Source organism: Branchiostoma belcheri, unplaced genomic scaffold (genome assembly GCF_001625305.1).
Source record: "Branchiostoma belcheri isolate BF01 breed outbred unplaced genomic scaffold, Haploidv18h27 scaffold6, whole genome shotgun sequence".
NCBI lineage: Eukaryota > Metazoa > Chordata > Leptocardii > Amphioxiformes > Branchiostomatidae > Branchiostoma > Branchiostoma belcheri.
The window spans coordinates 3,249,596-3,269,878 of record NW_017804242.1 but is presented as its reverse complement, the minus strand read 5'-3'; the positions used below and the strand labels follow the sequence as shown (position 1 = coordinate 3,269,878).

Below are 20,283 nucleotides of genomic sequence, written 5' to 3'. Positions count from 1 at the left end.
ATTTGCAGAGTAGTAGGCATCAACAAAACTAATTATCTAATCAGGCCAATCCAAATCATAGATTAAACCGGTAAATAAAAGTCACAGATTTTGTGTACTGCCACAAATATCCAAATTTCTCTCCTAAAAGTGGTTTCGCTTTTTTTCTGGGTATACTATTTTATGTGTTCCTATTCCCACGGTGGTGATTTTATGAAGAAGTGAAATGAAGCAAAAAATTACTTCGTCATTGCTCGATTTTTGGTTGATTCTACATGTGATTGGTACAACGCTTTCCCCAATTTTTTTCCTTCCAATCTCTTTTCTTAGAGTAGTAGCGTTATAGCCACAAGTTTCTATCTGTCTGTACCTTTCATGATTTATCTACTGTTCCGTGTATAATCAAGAATACAAAAACGCTTCACGAAAGTCCGTGTATAGTTTACAACGAGACTTTTTATACGCCTTTTACACATCCAGCTGTTCAGTTTATGTTCAAATCAATTGTACAACCCGCAAAGAACTATTAATACAAAATGATCACTTAGAGACGTTTTTAGTAGCTTATCTCGTTAAAAAGCATATAACCCTTAAAGCATTTTGTATATGTGAATAATTTGTAGTTTGTATAAAAATGTCAACAACAAAATGAGAGAGGTACGTTTTGCTTCGAAATAGTCTCAATCTAAACGCCTCATCTAAGCTGTATTAGCTAGCTAACGAGAATAGTAAATCTGAGTTTATGTTGGAATGATATGAAAATTAGATTTAGTTTCTCCGTGATGCATGACTAATGGTGCACCCAGGTGGCTCATTATCTCACGCGGGCAGACGGAGACAGTATACCCGTCACCTCCACACCCCCGCCGCACTCCTACACACACATACCTTCATGGAAACAGATGGAGAAACTAGAAAGGTAACATTTGAAAAGCAAATGCATAATGTTTAGCTTCACATAATGTCTTCTCTGTTAATTCGTACTTAAACACATTCATATACACTGTATATGGTCAGACAGGAGTCTAAATCCCTCCTGCTATAGAATTGCAACATTATGTAACCCAACACCAGTTACCATGGTGAGAGCCGTCTGGTTCAGGTCATTGACCTTTTTGGTTTGGAGAAGAAGAAACAGAGTAAAAACAAACTGTTTTCCTTCGGTTCCTTTACAACATGTGGATGGGATCTAACCAGCCACCTTTTGATGATTGTAAAAACATGTTCATACTGCTCCCTCAAAAAGTTCTCTTTCTAAAACTGACCTCAAATATCAGTGTTACTCCCTCCTTTCTCTAAAAGTTATTAGATGATCACGAAAAGAAAGGGTCCTTTTCAGGACTGGCCACCCGGAAGAAGTGTGGGAGAAAAAAGCCGTTCACAGTTCAGACATGATGGATCAGTGCGTTGGTTGGACGAGGCTGGAGTCTTTGTGATGTTTGTGGCTCAGCTGGCTGTACGGTGAACCCGCCCGTTCCTCATCACAGACGATATTTACCTGTCAGCCGGGATGGCGGCGTGGGAGGAGGGGAGTATCAGGGGAGGTCGCCGGGGAATACCGAGAGCCGCTCAGGTGGAGGCGGGAGGGGAGGGCCGTCATATTTTATCCCTGAAGATCGCGGTTCTGTCAATGTCAGAGTCGGGAGGGCGCGCACAGTTCAGTATGATTGAAGCGTCGTTAGGAACGTCTAATGCTGGGCCGTACCTGTACTAAATTGACGACCCAGTTTATTGAAGGTCCTCCATTTGCTTGTAATGCGCATTTTTTCCTTTAGGATTAGTGATGTAACGTTATGTTATGTGGAACCCTAGTTAGTCTAGTGCAATTTTAGTTTATTAACGTAAAGTTATTTGTATCATTAGTTAAATCATATACATGTATAAATGGATACTGTAATCTAAATGGATACTGTAATCTAAATGGATACTGTAATCTAAATGGATACTGTAATCTATCTATCTATCTATCTATCTATCTATCTATCTATCTATCTATCTATCTATCTATCTATCTATCTATCTATGCATCTATCTATGCATCTATCTATGCATCTATCTTTCTTTCTGCCCTTTCCTGTACTTTCTCATTCCTTCCTTTTTTTCTCCGTTTTCTCCTTTTGACGTACAGATTCAAGACCCCAGCATACATACCCCCAGCTAGCCCCCCTTCACCAATCTACCAATATTCTACATACAGACCCACAGACGGTAATGGTGCATCACAACTCTCCCGCGCTCGTCTCAATTTCAGATCCAGCCGGCAGATGTCATGTACAGGAGTGGATAATCAGAGCGTGGCAGGCAAAGCCTATATTAGTATGGACAAATAATACTGCACGGACGCCAGATTAACAGAGACAATCCCACACCTGGGTTTCCTACATAACCGTATAGCATCTTACATACTAAACATGCATCCATGGAATGCCTCTGTCTTCCCTCTAACTCAATATTTCGTGGTTCTAGTCATTAGAATACACATAGGTAAATGTTGATGCCGACTGTGATGCTCTAGTTATTTTATGACGGATGATAAAATGTGTCATAAAAGAGATAATGAAGACCCACTCAATTATGTCCGATAACACATAGGGTTGTAAATAACGTTATTCCTCATAACGTTTTGATGAAGTGTTTTTGGTAGAGATATTACTTTAAAACGGTTGACGGCAAAGAATTGTTTAAATGTAGGCATACGATTTCATACGCCACGAGGCAAATCATATACAGGACTCAATGAATGTAATGTATGAACGTCAAATGTAAGATCTTTACCAATTAATATGGATGGGCGGAATGCATTTAGCTACCTATTTAACCGTAAATATAACAGTCAAAGTATGAATGAAAGTATCAGGGCAATAAGAGTGATGTAGTGTTATGGACATCCATGTGATAACATGTTTACAATGGGCCATAACAGCAGATGACCCTCTGAGTCAACCTCTTTCAAAATGGCCGTAACGAAACATGGACGATGCGTCATTTCTGATGACGTCACCTGTTCATGGGTAGGTGGCATCGGTCATGGTGGCTGTTTGGGACATCGCTTATTTTCATCGATTTTTTTGCAGGGTCGATTTCATTTTTTTTCTTCAAAACATCTCACACAGCTCGGTCGTTTATAGAGACTGAATGCTGACGTGACATTATCAATATAAAATAACATAAGAACAGTAAATCTGTATGTGCAAAAGCCAAGCGGCTCCTGAAGTACATGATGGATAACAACTACATTGACACTTCCATTCAAAAAGGTGGCGTACCAGGGTGTTCAGGGTGTCTCGAGCACACAAGCATACTGTCACAACTGATACAGGAAGCTAAAGCAGGGAAGAAGGACTTAGCAATAGTCTGGCTGGATCTTCAGAACGCCTATGGGTCGGTACCACACCAGCTGATTAAAGTGGCCTTAGAGAAGTACTACGTTCCGGAACCGGTACGCCTCCTTATTGAGCAGTACATGGATGGACTGATGATAAGATTCACTGTAAACGGCTACACAACATCATGGCAAAGGTTGCAGAAAGGCATTATCACAGGATGCACCATATCGGTGATATTGTTCGTGGCTGCAATGAACCTGGTGATGAAGCCAGCCTTGGGCCAAGCCAGAGGGCCAAAAACTGATTCCGGAATAAGGCAGAGGCCACTTAAAGCCTTTATGGATGATCTGACAGTGACGACTGAAAGTGTGATTAGTGCAAGATACGTACTCAGGAGTCTGAGCAAGGCAGCCAGCTGGGCTAGAATGAAATTCAAAGCCAAAAAGTGCAGGAAACTGGTGATGCGAAGGGGGAAGATCTGTGACAAGTTGCAGCTAGAAGTGCAGGGGGAAAGAATCCCTGCAATTGCGGAGCAGCCCATCAAAAGCCTAGGGAAGAAGTTTGATGTAACATTAAGTGACAAGAAGAACATTGAAGAATTCAAGCAACAGATACGAGACGGGCTAGAAGCCATTGAGAATAGTGAACTCCCAGGGAGATACAAAGTATGGTGCTACCAGTATGGATTGTTACCACGAGCAGTATGGCCGATGACCATGTACGATATACCCCTTACAGTTGTGGAGGAAGTTGAGAGGAGGGTGAGCAGACATCTGAGAAAGTGGCTGGGGGTGCCTCCAGGACTGACGAGCATAGGACTGTACAGCAAAACAGCCAAACTACAGCTGCCACTAACGTCAATGGAAGAAGAGTATAAAGTGACGAAGGCAAGAGCCCAACTAATGTTACAGGAGAGTCGAGACGAGTTGGTTAGCCAGGCAGGAATAAGACTAAGATCAGGAAAGAAGTGGGCAGCAGCAGAAGCAGTCGCCAGCGCAACAAGTAGACTTAAGCACAGAGACATCGTGGAGTAGTAGCTCAAGGCAGGAGAGGGTTTTGGAGCAGGAAGGGAAGGAACCCAGAGATGGGGTACTGCTAGCCCAAGGGAGAGGAGGGAACTGATCCAGAAGGAAGTTAGACAGCAGGAGGAAGAGGTTCGGAGATCAAGAGCAGTAAGCCAGGGGGTTCAAGGAGCTTGGACAAGATGGGAGGGAGTACGAGAAAGAAAGGTCATGTGGAATGAACTCATGTATAGTGAACCCTTGAAGATAAGATTCCTGCTGAAGTCTGTTTATGATCTTCTGCCAACAGCTGCAAACCTGAAGAGGTGGAGGAAGAAAGGTGAAGACAAGTGTGAGCTCTGTGGCAAGACAGGGAACCTTAGCCACGTCCTAACAAGCTGTCCGGTTGCACTAGGCAAGGGGCGGTACACCTGGCGCCACAACCAAGTCCTGAAAGTGATAGCCAGTGCAGTAGAAGAACAGATAACGGAGAATAAGGTCAAGGGAAAACAGAGGAAGGGATTGCAGTTCATCAGCTTTGTAAAGGAGGGATGGAGAGGAAAGAGTAAAGAGAAGAAGGAAAGAGAGCAGATAGGAATCATAGCATAAGCAAATGACTGGTCCTTACATGCTGATCTTGGCAAACAACTGGCCTTCCCGGCAGATATCATCGACACGAACCTAAGACCAGACTTGATCCTGTTTTCTAGGAAAACGACCCAGGTAGTGCTGCTAGAATTGACTGTTCCCTGGGAGGACAGGATGGAAGAAGCGAACGAGCGGAAACGAATGAAGTATCAGGAACTGGTGAGCAGATGTAGAGAGAAAGGTTGGAAGACCTGGTACTTCCCAGTGGAAGTAGGATGCAGGGGTTTCATAGGACAGACCTTGTGGAAGGCACTGGGACAGTTAGGAGTAACAGGAAAGAAGAGGAGAGAAGTAACTAAGAGAGTCACCAAGACCACCGTCGATGCCTCACTCTGGGTATGGACACTGAGGACTACCACCCAATAACCACTCGCCGGGCAGCGAGTGGCCGTCGCTGTCGCCCCGCTGGCTAGAGACGTACTGCAACAAGGGGCGAAACGTCAAGGAAAGCCAGTTTGCAGCTGATGACGGCGAGTGGAGAGCAGAGTCCGACCCTCTGTATGATGTAAGGGAAATGCTAATCACACAATGGCAAAGACGACGAAGAGAAACACGCAAGCTTAATCCAACTGTATCTTCGTTATATACTCTATAGCTACAGCAAAGTCTATTTAGGGCTGACTTAATTGGCCTTGATGAGGTCAAAGTTTTACGAAAGGAGTTTACCGGCCATTGAAGATTTACGCTAACTCCAGTGGAAAATCATTCCCTATTTCAGTCGAAATCCAGTGGCAGTTTGATTCGGATTTTCGAAATCCTTAGAAATGTACTGACCCTAACGATATGATGAGAAGGGGAGGGGTAATCTTCAAATAGGTGCATCACTATATATGTAGGATCCGTCAGCTCAGTGTTAACGCATGTGTTTTTAGGCTTTATGTACGTTTTTCTAGTCCGTGTTTTTTCTTAGAGGGAAGGCAAAAGATTTTAAAACGTGGACCACTAGATCAAGTAAGATGCAGAAAATGGCCCCAAAATTTACATGAATCACTTAGCAGGAGCCTGTATCTGCTTGTAGATGAGGCTTAGGGACAGGAAGACGATTGCAAAGGCGGAGGACTCGCCAATAAGAACACCACGATCCGTCCAATAGGACAGCGGCTTCACCAAATTGATGGATCCCGCCTTGCTTTCAGGATATCGAGGTCAGGCGCCGTTTGATCTGAGAGTCGCTGAGAAATGGCGAGGCTGATGAACACTCGGGTTTGGTAATCGAGGACTGAAGTGGATAATATTCCTCCATTAATAATGCACACCGACTAGTTATTGTGATGATATATGATAAATTTGAACGCTATAAAATGGGATGTAGTTTATTCCTCATACGAAAGCAATAAAGTGCATAGCTGTGCATAGCTGTGTCGGACAGGTTTTATTTGTATAATAGGCATCGTCATTATATCGATCAATGCGTTTGTCTGCGGTCATCGATCTGTTGACCTACATACGTTCTGCTTCATAATCACGATAATTGGGTCGACATCACAAATGTATGAGACAAAACAAGTCAACAGGTATAAGTACAACGCCGTTGGCAGTATGTTTAGTTTTGCCCTTATTTTACATATAGCAAAACAAAATTCTGTAACGTAAATGAGTTTGGATTCGCTTTAAAGCGGAACATACAATGCTGGGCGAATTGCGTTTTGCTATAAGAAAGGTTTAACGAAAATGATACTACATCAATTCAAGTGTGTTACAACTTACAAGAGATGCAGGTCATTACTATCCGAGTACGGAAGGAAGTATTGTTTTGGGTAGGTTTGTCTGTATGTTGTTTGTGTGTTTGTCCGGACATAGTAGGTTGACAGGCAGAATGTCAGGAGGCTAAAAGGTCAGACACAGGAAATGCGCTGAACTTGAAGGTTCTAGAATCTAGCCAGAGCCTCCAGCCCTGCACATGTTCTTTTCCAGTCCCGATTACAGAACGTCACACAGTCTCCACGACCTGTTCCAATGAATTCACGAAAACCAAAAAGATACTTCCCGAAAGTCTGAAATATTCGATTTCTTGTCACATCGATTGGGGAGTGTTACGACTTACATGGGATCCGGATCATTTAGGGAATGAAACACGAGGAGGGATTCCAGAAAGGGAGAGCTCGGCGTGCCTGTAAATCATGTTAGAGTGCTGTCGATACGTTTACCATGCATCTGCGAGATTGGGTACAACCGTGTCATCGTTTATATTTGGGAAGCCTGGCGTATGGCGCTAGCGTCATGGTGGAACAAAACAGATTATTTCCCAAACGGCCTGTAAAATATCTCTCTGACTATCATTCAGCCTGCCTACAGGGACTGTGGTGTATGTTTATCATCTGGTATGATGTATGATAATCTGTCAGACAAACAGTCGGGAAGCAGCGACGGATCATTAGCAAAGGCGACTTATTATCAACACTAGAAAGGTGACATTTTCAAATCAAATGCATAATGTTTACCTTCGCATATGGTCTGCTCTGTTAATTCTTACTCAAACACATTCATATATATGGTGACAGGAGTCTAAATCCCTCCTGCTATAAAATTGCAACATGATGTTAAGGCGCGGTCACATTTCCCAACCCGGGGCCCGGCCGGGCAGTCGTTTGGAACGAAAATTATGATATGAGACAGCAAAACACAAAAAAAGGTTTAGAAAATTAACCTTGAGCACCATTTGTGTATACTCTTTGTACAAATTGTTTCTTTTTCGTTCGCGCAAACAACCCGGCCGGGCCCCGGCTTGGAAATGTGACCGTGGCCTAACTCAACACAAGTTACCACGGTGACAGACGTCTGGTTCAGGTCATTGACCTCATTTGTTTGGGGGAGAAGAAGAAGTAGGGGAAGAAGAAACTGAGCAAAAACAATATGTTTTCCGTCGGTAAACATAATAAACAATAAACCCCTAGCAATAAAATGAAGGATGCTAAGTTAAATCCTTGTACACATGTACACATCTCGGTCATTTCGGTGTATAGGGCGGTCAGCCACATCCCTGTCTTTATAACCCTTGGACAAAGACTATGTAGCATGGGCTAGTCCATCTGTAGCGCTGTGTTCAAATACCATACTATACCGTTAGTGCTGTATGTAGAATGTCCCTGGTGCTAAGCAGTATGTACCGTTTTAATTAATAGTCGTAGGTAACGCCCGACCGGGTTTTGAACCCGTGCCCTTCCGAGCAGTCCGCCCACCAGGCTATAGCACAAACTAGTCCAGGATTTACTGGGTGAGAAAATAAGACTGACTGAAGGATTGTTAACGAGATGGAAATGGATTCCCTGTTGCAAACGGAAGGTCACCGACCTCCTATCGAACCACACTGCGGGAGTCAGCACCTTCCAGCCCCGCTAAATACAGTAATAGATGATCTGAAAATCATTGTGTTACCTCCGTGTACGGAGGTTCTGTGTAGGGTGTGTGTGTTTGTCCTAAGTTATTTGAATATATAGGAAATCACAGGAAGTGAGGGGTGAAAAGGTGTAACCCCAGACTGACAGGAAGGTCAAAATGGTCTTCCCACAGGCTGGGAGGAAGTGACCGTAGAATATGCACAGAACCAACGAGAAATTTACATCAATGAATGGCACAAGAAATTCACAAATATATAATAGTCATTTTTTTATTCATCAAAACAACAAAACATAACAAGGACAGTGTGGCGCTTCACTCAAGTTTATAGCTTATATTAACAGCGCCACACATCAAAATACAATTTACCATTTAAATACACAAAGTTGACATACCAGTGCGCCGTAGTCCCACCACCCCAAGACATAAAAATGTTAATGCTAACAAAGTTATTGGAAATTGATAATTATCATTTCCGTAAACGTCACACACACGGAGCAGTGCATGTTGATCACGTAGGCACACCAGTGGAGATAACAAAGTGAAGTGAAGAAACTTGACCTCGCGCGCGGAAACTCAAAATGGTCCGTAATTTCCTTCTCTCCATCTGGTCTTCCCTTATCCCCGTCTCACGGTCAAGTGTAATTACGCGGAGCAGGGGATTAGCATCTGGTGCTTTTATTGCCACCGCAAACGTCACCAACAATCGATAAGGCGATTTCCCTTACAACTCGGCCCGACAGCGTCCCTTTGAAAAGCTAATTCTGAATCGACCGCCTCATGAAAACCTCGACAACACGCATATTTTGGGGGATTACACTAAGCCCATTTGTTCCTTAAATAAAGACCGCTCCTGCATATTTCGATATTAGCGCGCTTAAAACGCTTGCATCGCTTTTCTTTTCTAAAGTGTGCTGAGAAATCTACTTTGTAAATCTGAAAAGAAATTACTGTGAAAGTAGCTTTACTTTCTTAGCAGCTCATGTTTATAATTCGGCTTCTTATCTGCCTTCTACAGAATGCGATGATTATTATTGGCTTATCAATCATTGCCTTCATCAGAAGGGTATGTTTTCGGTTTGGCCATGGTGCCATGGTGGAGTGTGGCGTGTGTCTGTCTTAGCCTCTACCAGGCACCGCGGATCGCTGGAAAAATAGTAAAAATTGGCCGAAATAAAGGGATAGTATACCAGAGAAGATCCAGGGCCATAGAAGCTCCAATTTGCGACCCACGGAATTTTGGAGCTTTTATGGTCCTGGATCTTCTCTGGTATACTATCCCTTTATTTCGGCCAATTTCTACTATTTTTCCAGCGATCCGCGGTGCCTGGTAGAGGCTATGTCTGTCTGTCTGTCTGTCTGTCTGTCTGTCTGTCTGTCTGTCTGTCTGTCTGTCTGTCTGTCTGTCTGTCTGTCTGTCTGTATGTCTGTATGTCTGTATGTCTGTATGTCTGTATGTATGTCAACGTCATAACTCGCTTCTAGATCGTCCCTACTGAGCACAAATCGTCTATCGATTGTCCTACACAAGCCCTTTGTACTAGACCTGTAATTGGCTGTGAACATAACCTGTTTTGTTGACACTTCATGTCAAACGCAACCAATCATGACCTCCCTAACAGCCAACATATCTGTCCCTCTAATTCGATGTCCATCTTATTGGCCGAAATTACTGACTACAGTTGTACCTCACAGTGGTCCGAGATACTGACGTACACGTGGGAGATGGTTAACAAAATGAATTATGAATTATTATGAATTATAACTTACGTGTGTTTATGTGTATGTAACGTTATATATTTGTCTACGTGTGTATGTATGCATATGCAAGTATAATGTAATGTAATTTACGGGTAATGTATAGAAGCGCGTGGATTGAGATAGATGAAAAGAGTGTTTGGCATTTATAACTGCTAAATGTTACAATAAAAGATGTATAAATCTACTGTAATAAAGAATGATATCTGCAAATGAAATCTAGCTTGTTTCATAAGGGAATGTATTCTCCCGAGCGAAACATTGAATGGAATTTGTGATGAACTGTCTTTGCATGCAGGCTTCATAATAAAGCAGCTATTTTCAATTGAGATGAAGCATGGTGATTTTTCAAATAGGTAGTTGTGATGCGGCAGCGAAGTCAAGTCATGAAGAAGTTATGCTGCAATGCGGCTTTGCAACGGCTTGTGCTTTCCACCAATTACCTCGGGGTCAACTCTACTGTTTTCACTGTGTTCGCAGACGTTTGACCATATATATACGTCCCCAACCTAAAGGACGAATGCAACCCCTCACAATGGTGCCCAACTGGGATTCGAACTTTCGTCCTCTGAATGCACGGAAGTTGATCGATTTGGCGAGGAATCCGGGTCACTGATTGCTTAAGATTATCCCACTGGCATACTCGTTTCTACTTTCCAGGGTTGGATCCTAATACCTTGTCTCTTCAAAGTATCCGGCAGTACTAACTGATGAGGCGTGGTAGCGAGAGGTCTTCCCAAAGCACAGTGATTCATGTTCAAATATCTTTTTCTCCAGGGTTTTCCGACTGCTGGGGTCAGCGTGGCTTTTATCTTTCAGCCTTGAGTAGTAGAGAATATTTCGTCCGATCAAATCCGGATATTCCTCTTGAAAAGGACTTTCCTTGAGGCTTATAAGCAGACATTTCTTCATGAATCTTAGAAAAGCAGACCGAAGAATGTCCGCTTCTCTACAGGAATGAACATTTTCTTGGACGGGACAATTGCATCAGACCAATTGCAAACGAATGAGACTGTCGTGTGTTGGGAACATCTCCAAACGTACTCTTCAAGCAGAGGTTTGGGTTTTGGCTTATTTGTGGAATATTTTAATGCTTGTTTTATCGGGGTTTCTTTTTTGCACTGAATCTTTTTACGCCAACCCAATCGTAAAAAAAATTTCAGAAACCACGATAAAAAAACCCCCTAAAAACACGCCAAAAACAAGAATTCCGAGACTTCATACCTCCATGAAATATGGGCTTGATATGTAAATTTCTTCTTTAATTATGCAAATGACCTCTGCATTAACATGATATATGCATCGTTCGTGATGTATGTTAACTTTTGATTAACTTATAGAATTCACAAGTATGACATTCCCATCATTCACCATTAAGAAATCATAGAATTTTCGCATTAATTATGCAAATTAGGTCATCATTTGCATAATTAGTATCTGTTGATGTTCCGTCTGCCATAGGTTACATACATTATATGTATGAAAGTAGTATAATGTAAAACACTGTAATTATAGAATTTCCTCATTAATTATGCAAATAAAGTCCTCATTTGCATAATTTGCATTTAATTATGTGCATCTCTCTCTCAGCTACCTACACACCAAAAATTATGAAAATATGTTGTTCCTATCTGGACTTATTGGCCTTTAAACATTTCACCAGAAAGTGCCCTGCAGTTCCAGAACAAGCTGCTAGGGGGACCAAACCCGCACCACTTATTCCTGACAGAAAAAGCTATCTGTCACCAAAAAGTCAAGACCATAGCTTGTTCAAGACAAAAGATGCAAAAACCGGAAGTTATGCTGCAGTACCAAGGTCATCCACCAGGAGGCCCATATTTGACCTTGACATTTGTCTTCCTAAGACTTATCAGCATACCAAATATCATCACAATCCATAAAGGCGTTATGAAGTTATGCTGCCTACCAAGTTGCGGAAACACACACAGACAGACAGACACACACACAGACAGACACACAGACAGACACGCCAAAAACAATACCTCCATTTTTCATGGAGGTAACAAGCCAAAACTCAAACCTCTGCTTGGAGAGTATCCAAACGTACGAGAGCTCATGTTTTTCATATATCTCTAGTGTTAAGACGGTTAAGAAATTCGTGCTAAAGAGGCCCCACTATTATGGTCGATATATTGACAAACAGCTTGAGCTGAGCAAACAAAAACCAAAACTAATGACCCCATCTCGTTTTTTCTCAGCATGTTGAATTGACCCGCCATGTCACTCACACAGGTCATCTCTGAAACGCCCTCGTCATTACAACTCGGGATCGATGCGGTTGGCTGCGGTCAGCGATCCGGTTGACCCACACTGACTTCCGCCATTTTGACGATAATTGCTCTGACGTTGATACGAGCCGTTCGAACCACATTTCACGAGTTCGTTAAGGCCAACTTATCCGCAAACAAGTAAAAACTGCCTCACATCTGCTCTAAAACACTCCAGAACAAGCAGAGAACGCATCGTTTAACCCGTGAAAGATTGGGTTACATTGTGAGAAAACATTAAAGCCATTACATGGATGGAAACTGGGAAGTGGATGTATATCTTGAAGAGTAAAACGGTTTGTACAAGCTCGGTTCTCATCGATCAAGCCGGAGTTTTGTTCATAAATCAGACGTCCCCCTGCTAGATTATACACTATCGTGTTATCGTTAGCAGAGAAGCCTAGGGACGTATGCATGCACACTAAAGCTCATTTATGCTTCGTATCCATGTGAAGTACATATTGTAGAATGATAAAGCTGGCTAAACCTCTTAATACCATAGGGCAACGTTAGAAAAGACAGGATACCGGGGTTTTAGGCTGTCGGTAATTTAATGATAATTAGCAACAAAACAGCAACAAACACATCCATATCAAAGTACAAGTATAAATTATAATAATATATTAGCTTCCTTAGCAGGCTATACGTTTAGGGTTCCTATTTTGGAGGGGGGTCAATGTGTCTTTTTTTATGGCATTTCAGTTCTCGTTATTTCGTTTCTTGTGGCTACGGTGGTATAGCGCACAACAGAGCACCGAGGACTGATATGTCACCAGAGAAAATGCACATTATAGACCCCTCAAAAAATTCGATCCGTGGAGGCTACTAAGGATACTACAAGCACAACTAGTATAGGAAGTCTACTTTTCCTTTAATGATTATGATTCGACTAAAGAAGGCATTTAATTTACCTCTCTCTTCTGTTTTACGAATAACATGGCATTAGGGAACAAACACGTGCATGTATTACAGTCAACATCACACTGGAAATACAAACGTCATTCTTGTATGTTATAAAGCCCTAGTAGAGACACTGCTCATCACATCCACGTTGTCAATTTATCTTTTTTTTTCGCTTTTTCTACATCAGTCCTAATCAATCGAAACAATGGCTTACCATCCACCAGCCTCTACAACAGCGGTCTATTACGTAATTAATAAACATAATCTGATATTTCGATCGCAAATTCTTATATCGACCATTTTCTGCGAATCGACTAGACTAATATTCTAAGATCTAAGATACTATAGAAGTCAATAATGATGATCTGACCTGTATTAACACAGTTAAGTTATCGCTGTATTATCCTTCATCGCCAGTGAAATATTAACATCATCGTTTTGTGACTACAATGTGCATCCACTGATAACGCACTGGGAAAGATAAACATATGGCTAATAACTAATCACTGTGCAGAGAGCATGGCATATTCATCAATGCGATATTCTAAGGGAATATGCATACTGGGATCATGGTGGGTGTAACAATCGATGGAGTTGTTTGGTACTGTTCCACTGAAAACAGCAATAGACTACAAAATGATACCTGTTAGTAGTCATTTCATATAACGACCAGTTACTACCAGTTACCACAAGCTGGCACATCATATACAATACTAAATTACGTACAAGACCTTGAGCAACTGCACGAACGAAGATTCGTTGTAGTTTATGCTTCTGGATATGCGGTGAAACGTATCCCAAAATTGTGCTTAACTGTTTGCCAAATAACCGTGTATTTTGCGTCCGAGTCCGTTCAACTTTGTTGCTTATCATACTAACATCATTTGACTACCCCTACATACATTAACAAACAGTCGGTGTAAGCTACAGGCTCGTGGCATATATATAACAACTTCAGCCATCTAGCGACATGTATACTAATCCTAGACGTACCCTCATCAGATGCATACCGCTTACTAGCTATAGTTTGGCAGTTTGTCTCGTAATCGCAAGATGGCGTCTGACCATGGTGCTGACACCCATCCATCGAAGAGCATGCAATAAATCTGCCAATGTTCCAGTATTCGGATTGTAACAAATGTATCGCTACATATGCATAAACGTTGTCGGTATTCTATTCTCCTAACGAAAGCAACGAACGGGACGTCATGACCTACAAGATAACTCAGTGCGACAAATCCTAGTAAATATGGGTATTCTTCCCCAATGAGAGAAGGTTGTTTTGCAGTTTTTTCTCAAAATCGCAAGATGGCGTCTGTCCTTGGTGCTGAAGGCGCATCCATGCCAGTACGTAAAGTAATCACGCTAATCGCATTTTCAGTACAGTTGCGCTCAGAGCTCCCACGAGGAGTAACATGTCGATACGACAGCTCTCCCCGCCGCTCTGCCCGCCGTTGCCGTTCCCTTGCTGGCTCGGCTGCTGGTTGCTTGCCTGTCCGTTTTGTGTGGCTTTGCCGTCGGCGGCGGGGGCGGCCGGAGCCGCAGGGGCAGCGGTCTTGATCATGGCGGTGGGAAGGCTGGTGGAGTACGTGTCCCGATCGCCAGAGGACGCTCCTGACGTGGTCCCACCATTGGCCACAGTAGAGCCCTGCTTTGTGCTTGAACCCTGTGTGTAGTTGCAAATAACAACAACAAAGAGAATTGACGGTTTGTCTTTTCACAATTGAGCCCTTTCCCCGTTCACCACACTAATAATAAAAATCTTAAAAACACAGAAGTTTCAACAATTCCTTTCAATTATCTTTTGTAATGACTTTACTGGTTTAATCGACCGCGAACCGTAATGTAATTAGCAACAAGACAAAGCACTGCAGTTACAAGGATCGCTATTTTGTAATGGTGTCACAGTCTTTTATTCAATCTCCAAGTAGATATAGGGCCCGGCTAGTTTTTGCGATATTTTGTGTTTCTAGAATTGTCCACGCTGTTCTCTCCTCGCCTCCTCCGACCAGACCTGCACCTGCTTGGAGATCAGTTTTGCACGGCTAACAGGAAAACAGCGATATTTTTGTTTTACCGCACACGATGCCATGCCGTGTACGAACGGTGCGATATCTACTGCTATTTATAGCCGCGGATAAGATCTAAACACGATGATTGCCAATCTAGCCAATATTCCTATCCCCGAGAGGGTCCGAGACCAAGAGATCACCCTTTGCATTGATAAACCCGTGTAGGAGGAGGGCCACACCTCGGGCACTTTAAAGATTCCAAATGAGTAGTTTGTTTATTGTTTATTTCAGACTCAATGGCCCATAGTGTATAGACATACATATATAACGTGACACAAACACATCTAAAAAAATAAACAAACATCGAAATGTGTACAGATAAATAAGCTATCCTTTCGCATGTATTAGTAGTGTTACGCCTACAGGCAGTTTACCAGTTATGAAAAACAAACAAACAAACACACAAACAAATAAACAAACAAACCAGGACTGATACTGTAAGCTCAATTCTATCTCAATTTTTTGTTTTCATTTTCACACCTCCACACCAGTGTGTCGCAGGCATTTACTGATTTGCCCCCCTCCCTCTTGAACGCCCGTACATTTTGACCTTCCTCGATGACATTTTATGTACCGAAAATAAATGAGCTTTCATGGCTGTTCATACGAATTCACAAGTTGATAGATTGACTAAAGATCATTGCAGTTATTTGCTAACTGGTTAAATTTCTGCAGTCATATCTATCTATTTCATAACGCGATAAACAATTTATGATCATCACCAACTTATTTGTTCTTCTAAAGTACCCGTTATTGATTTACAGAAAGTGCATCCATAACCATTTACTACAAATTATGTTATATAGATCGGGTGAGACTCACCATAAATAGAGATCTATTTATACTGTCTGTATATCTGCCGGTCCACAGATAAATCATGGGCGGAATAAGGCAGCCAATTTCCTGGCTCACTGACACTTAATGCCGTGAAATAGGTGAGAACCTTGGCACGTTCTACAGAAGATTAATGTATGAGGGATATTTCGGTGGTAACGTTGGCCATAATGTTGTCTTGTAGGGGTATTGGTTGGCATTTGTACCCATATTGACTGATATTCATACAATATATCTGTTTCTACGTGACTTTGAAATAGCCGGTACGTCCACACATGCAAGTGTTTGCTTCACAATTCAGTCTTAGCCCAAATCTGCCGTTCCAAATTGTAGTCTTTTCACTGATGGATGTTTTGTCCCACTTAGAACTAAGCTCTGATGATCTCCGATAACAGGACGGTTTTCAACACTGCATTAACGTGTGACACTTATTGTCTGTATGAAGTATGACTGAACTGGGACGGGAAGTTTTTGGACAAGTTTTACTTTACGTAGCTTTAATAACAGGATTTTTTGTGGGACTTCAATAACGAATCAAACGGTGTAACGGTCGTCATTGGACGGTCAGTAAACCAATCAACGTATTTTCACTCCTTTACTGGTATGACAGGTCATGCAAACAAACAAAGAAACAAAGAAACAAAGAAACAAAGAAACAAAGAAACAAAGAAACAAACACAAAAACAAACAAACAAAAGAACGAACGAACAAACAAACAAACAAACACATGGCTAACCTGAACACCTGCGGTTCCACCACTCGTGCTTTGCCCCGTCGTGACGGTCTGGCTGTTCCCTGCAGGTGGCAACCCTCCCCCTGGGGTGGGGACGACTTTCCCGTCAGTGGGGGGTCCGTTCTGGCTGGGGGCAGACTGTGTCGTCGGGGACGCACTGATATCCACCTGACTGGACTGTTCACCGCCGTAAACAGGGATGATTCCGCACACACAAAGAAATCCCAGCACGGATAGCGCGTACAGGGCGGCCATGTTCAATACTCTCTCTGAAATGCAGGTATGGAATATTAAATCTATATGCTAACCATAGCGTCTGAGTCATCTCTGCTGGTCATGAATATACAGGATGAGTCACAAAGAGAAAGCGCGCAAAGTTAGAAAAGGTGGGGTTTTTACACCAACCAACCAACCAACCAACCAACCAACCAACCAACCAACCAACCAACCAACCAACCAACCAACCAACCAACCAACCAACCAACCAAACAACCAAACAACCAAACAACCAAACAACCAAACAACCAAACAACCAAACAACCAATCGTTAGGTTCAAAAGGACATGAATAGTAGAAGTTCATTATAAAAATAAACATACGCCTGCGAATCAGAATGTCTGACTACATCGATTATTTTCTCTCTTAAGTCCCAAGTTCTGGGGCCCCCAATTTCGCGGGTCACTGGTATTAGCCACCTAGGACGGGAGTGTGTTAAGGGGAATGCTAAAATACCGCGTATAATATTGGAACTGAGACCGCTTTTGTAAAATACCTGCCCAGTATGGAATTTTTATCTTCCCGCGCTCAAAATAGTTCTACAGAAAAATATATTCTTCTGGCATGCAAACAAACAACTAAACCAGAAAGGTAACATTTGCAAAGCAAATGCATAATGTTTACCTTCGCATAATATGGTCTCCTCTGTCAATAGGTACTCAAACACATTCATATACATGTACATGGTCAGACAGGAGTCTAAATCCCTCCTGCTTTAAAATTGCAACATTATGTAACCCAACACTAGTTACCATGGTGACAGACAGTCTTGTTCAGGTCATTGACCTTTTTCGTTTGGAGAAGAAGAAAAGACGAAACGTAGCAAAAACAATATGTTTTCCTTCGATAAACATAACAAATAAACAAGTAGACGAAGAAACGAGGCGTTCCCTCGCAGATTACAATATCGGGTCTCCAGCTGTCATGGACTGCCCCTTGCCAACTTTTCAATATCATTATTCCCCGCAGTCTGCAATACCACAGACTAATTGACCTTATCTATTCACCTTTCTGTCACCCCGGCAGAAACACTGCATTCATCAAGGCTACACGTCCGGCTTAATGAAAAGACGACTCGCGCAAATTTCTTCCACAGGCGTGTTAATAGAATGATTGTAACACGTAAAATCATCGTCCATCCATCTTCATCCTTCCTGTCATCCTGCCATCCAAGGATATACAACCCCTCAGTGTTGACATATGAAACGTCCCTTATCCATCCGTGGACAGAAAATGGCGAATGGGTAATTAAAATGGCAAACCATTTAGCCATTTAGCCATAAAATGCAAATGGTAATTCGTCAATAAAGACGTAATTTCTTGCTAATTTTCCATGTTGTACATCGATGGCATTGTACATAGAGTAACCGAAATCAGAATTTTAATGAAAAGGCGAAATGATATAGCGCTTATGGTACAGTGATATTCTATGGTGTAAGTTTATCGTTATACATACATTTATGGATTCAGTTAAATAAATAAATACAAAGGAAATGTCAAATACAGCTAAATACATGAAAAATACACTTTATGCATGCCGTAGTCCTAACAAACCTAACTACAAAAGAAAAGGACACTTTTGATCAGGTTTAACCAAACTTATATTAACCACGAAAAGTGCCATTGGTTTGTATTCAATTATTCATTACTGGGAGTCTACCCTAATCGTATCTATGGATGGAGAGAGACTATAGAGGTCTATAGTCTATATGTTATAACTACATGTCCAGACATAAAGTTCACTGACATCGATTAGCAACTGTAAACGGCTGTGGTAATGACCGTTACATTCGTTTGAACATCTATCATGTCATTCTTTTGTCTGCGCCTACCCTGGTGCTCTCTACCTCTGTTTAGCGTTGGACGAGAGAGAACAAAGGACTTGCATAGCAGACTGTAACATAGGCATAGCAAGCCTATCCACCAACCATTCACTCCGCATACTAGAACATATACATGTACTCACTTTAGTCCCATTATTCTTTGTTCTACAGTACTTTACACAAGAAAAATTAGGCTGTTTGGTTGTATTGATTTAGTACATGTACGTGCACCACACAAAGACAGAAAGGGCATCAAAATTGCATTCAGAAATTGCCCGAAAGACAAAAAATCGAGAGGTGGTGTGCTACTTTTCTTTGTCCTTGCTCTAAATCGTGACAGAAAGACAATTTGAGATGTATTAATCCTGTGCATTGTTTTCTTTGGATTGCATTCATGGACATGAACCCTATGGTAATGATCGTATAGTCTGAGAGAGAACTATTCGCAGCTATACCTGCACATGGTATACATGATTTATTTCGTCAAAGTAGAAATATGACTACGTTAAACTAGCTCGATGCAAACCTGTCTTTACAGAAGTACATCATGCACATTGCGATAACATTAGCACAATCGCCAAAATATGAAACAGTATAGCAGTACATATGTTCCCAATCGAGTTTTGTTAGACTTGTTCTTTACAATAGCTAATACTTTATTCCTGTATTTTGATGTATATCCAAATTTCTCGTCACAAAAAGAAACAGTTCACCTACCTTCTTGCTGTGTCTACCAGCTGAGCTTCACACCGCCCAAGTCTGATGGAGTCTTTCCAGTGATACCGTCACCACAACGTGAGAGCCCGGGCTGCAAAACCGATAGTTTTCCCTGCCTCGATAACGAATGACTCACAGCTGAGGGTTCGATCTCATCCACAGTCCTGATTTTACTTTCATATGGCGAGATGGTGTTTTTCCCGAGTGACTCCCACCGGCACACAGTGAGGGGCGCCGCACTACATTAGCTTTTACCGGCTAGCTGGAATATCTGATCCCGCTTCATTGAACAAGAACGATGATTGGATTAGACTTGATATTGGACTGGTAGACAATGTAATCACAGCGTGAGAGGGATGCTAAATTTCAACGCGAAGAGGGAGTGCATATGGCGAGAAAGGATCCCTCTTCGCGAAGCTGTCAAGTTGGAAGGAAAGGTGGAAATGCTGCTACAATTCTTAATATTGGATTTCGGAGTCAACAAAGAGATCCGAGTTGTACATTTTCTGTTAAATACATATACATAAGCAAACCACTAATGTTGTATTTTCTATGAAAAATACTACATGTATATCATATCCCTTTCTCG

The 20,283-nt window shown here is 42.0% G+C and overlaps 1 protein-coding gene across 1 annotated transcript; it reads right to left on the bottom strand.

Moving 5' to 3' along the window:
- Positions 1 to 14,510: 14,510 nt before the first annotated feature.
- LOC109482436 (spore wall protein 1-like) lies at positions 14,511 to 17,143 on the bottom strand. Its single transcript, XM_019785142.1, has 2 exons — positions 16,882 to 17,143; positions 14,511 to 14,905 (listed from the first exon to the last, which is right to left on the bottom strand). Exons 1-2 carry the CDS (start codon positions 17,131 to 17,133, stop codon positions 14,600 to 14,602), a joined length of 558 nt encoding a protein of 185 aa, XP_019640701.1. The 5' UTR covers positions 17,134 to 17,143; the 3' UTR covers positions 14,511 to 14,599.
- Between the last annotated feature and the right edge of the window lie 3,140 nt (positions 17,144 to 20,283).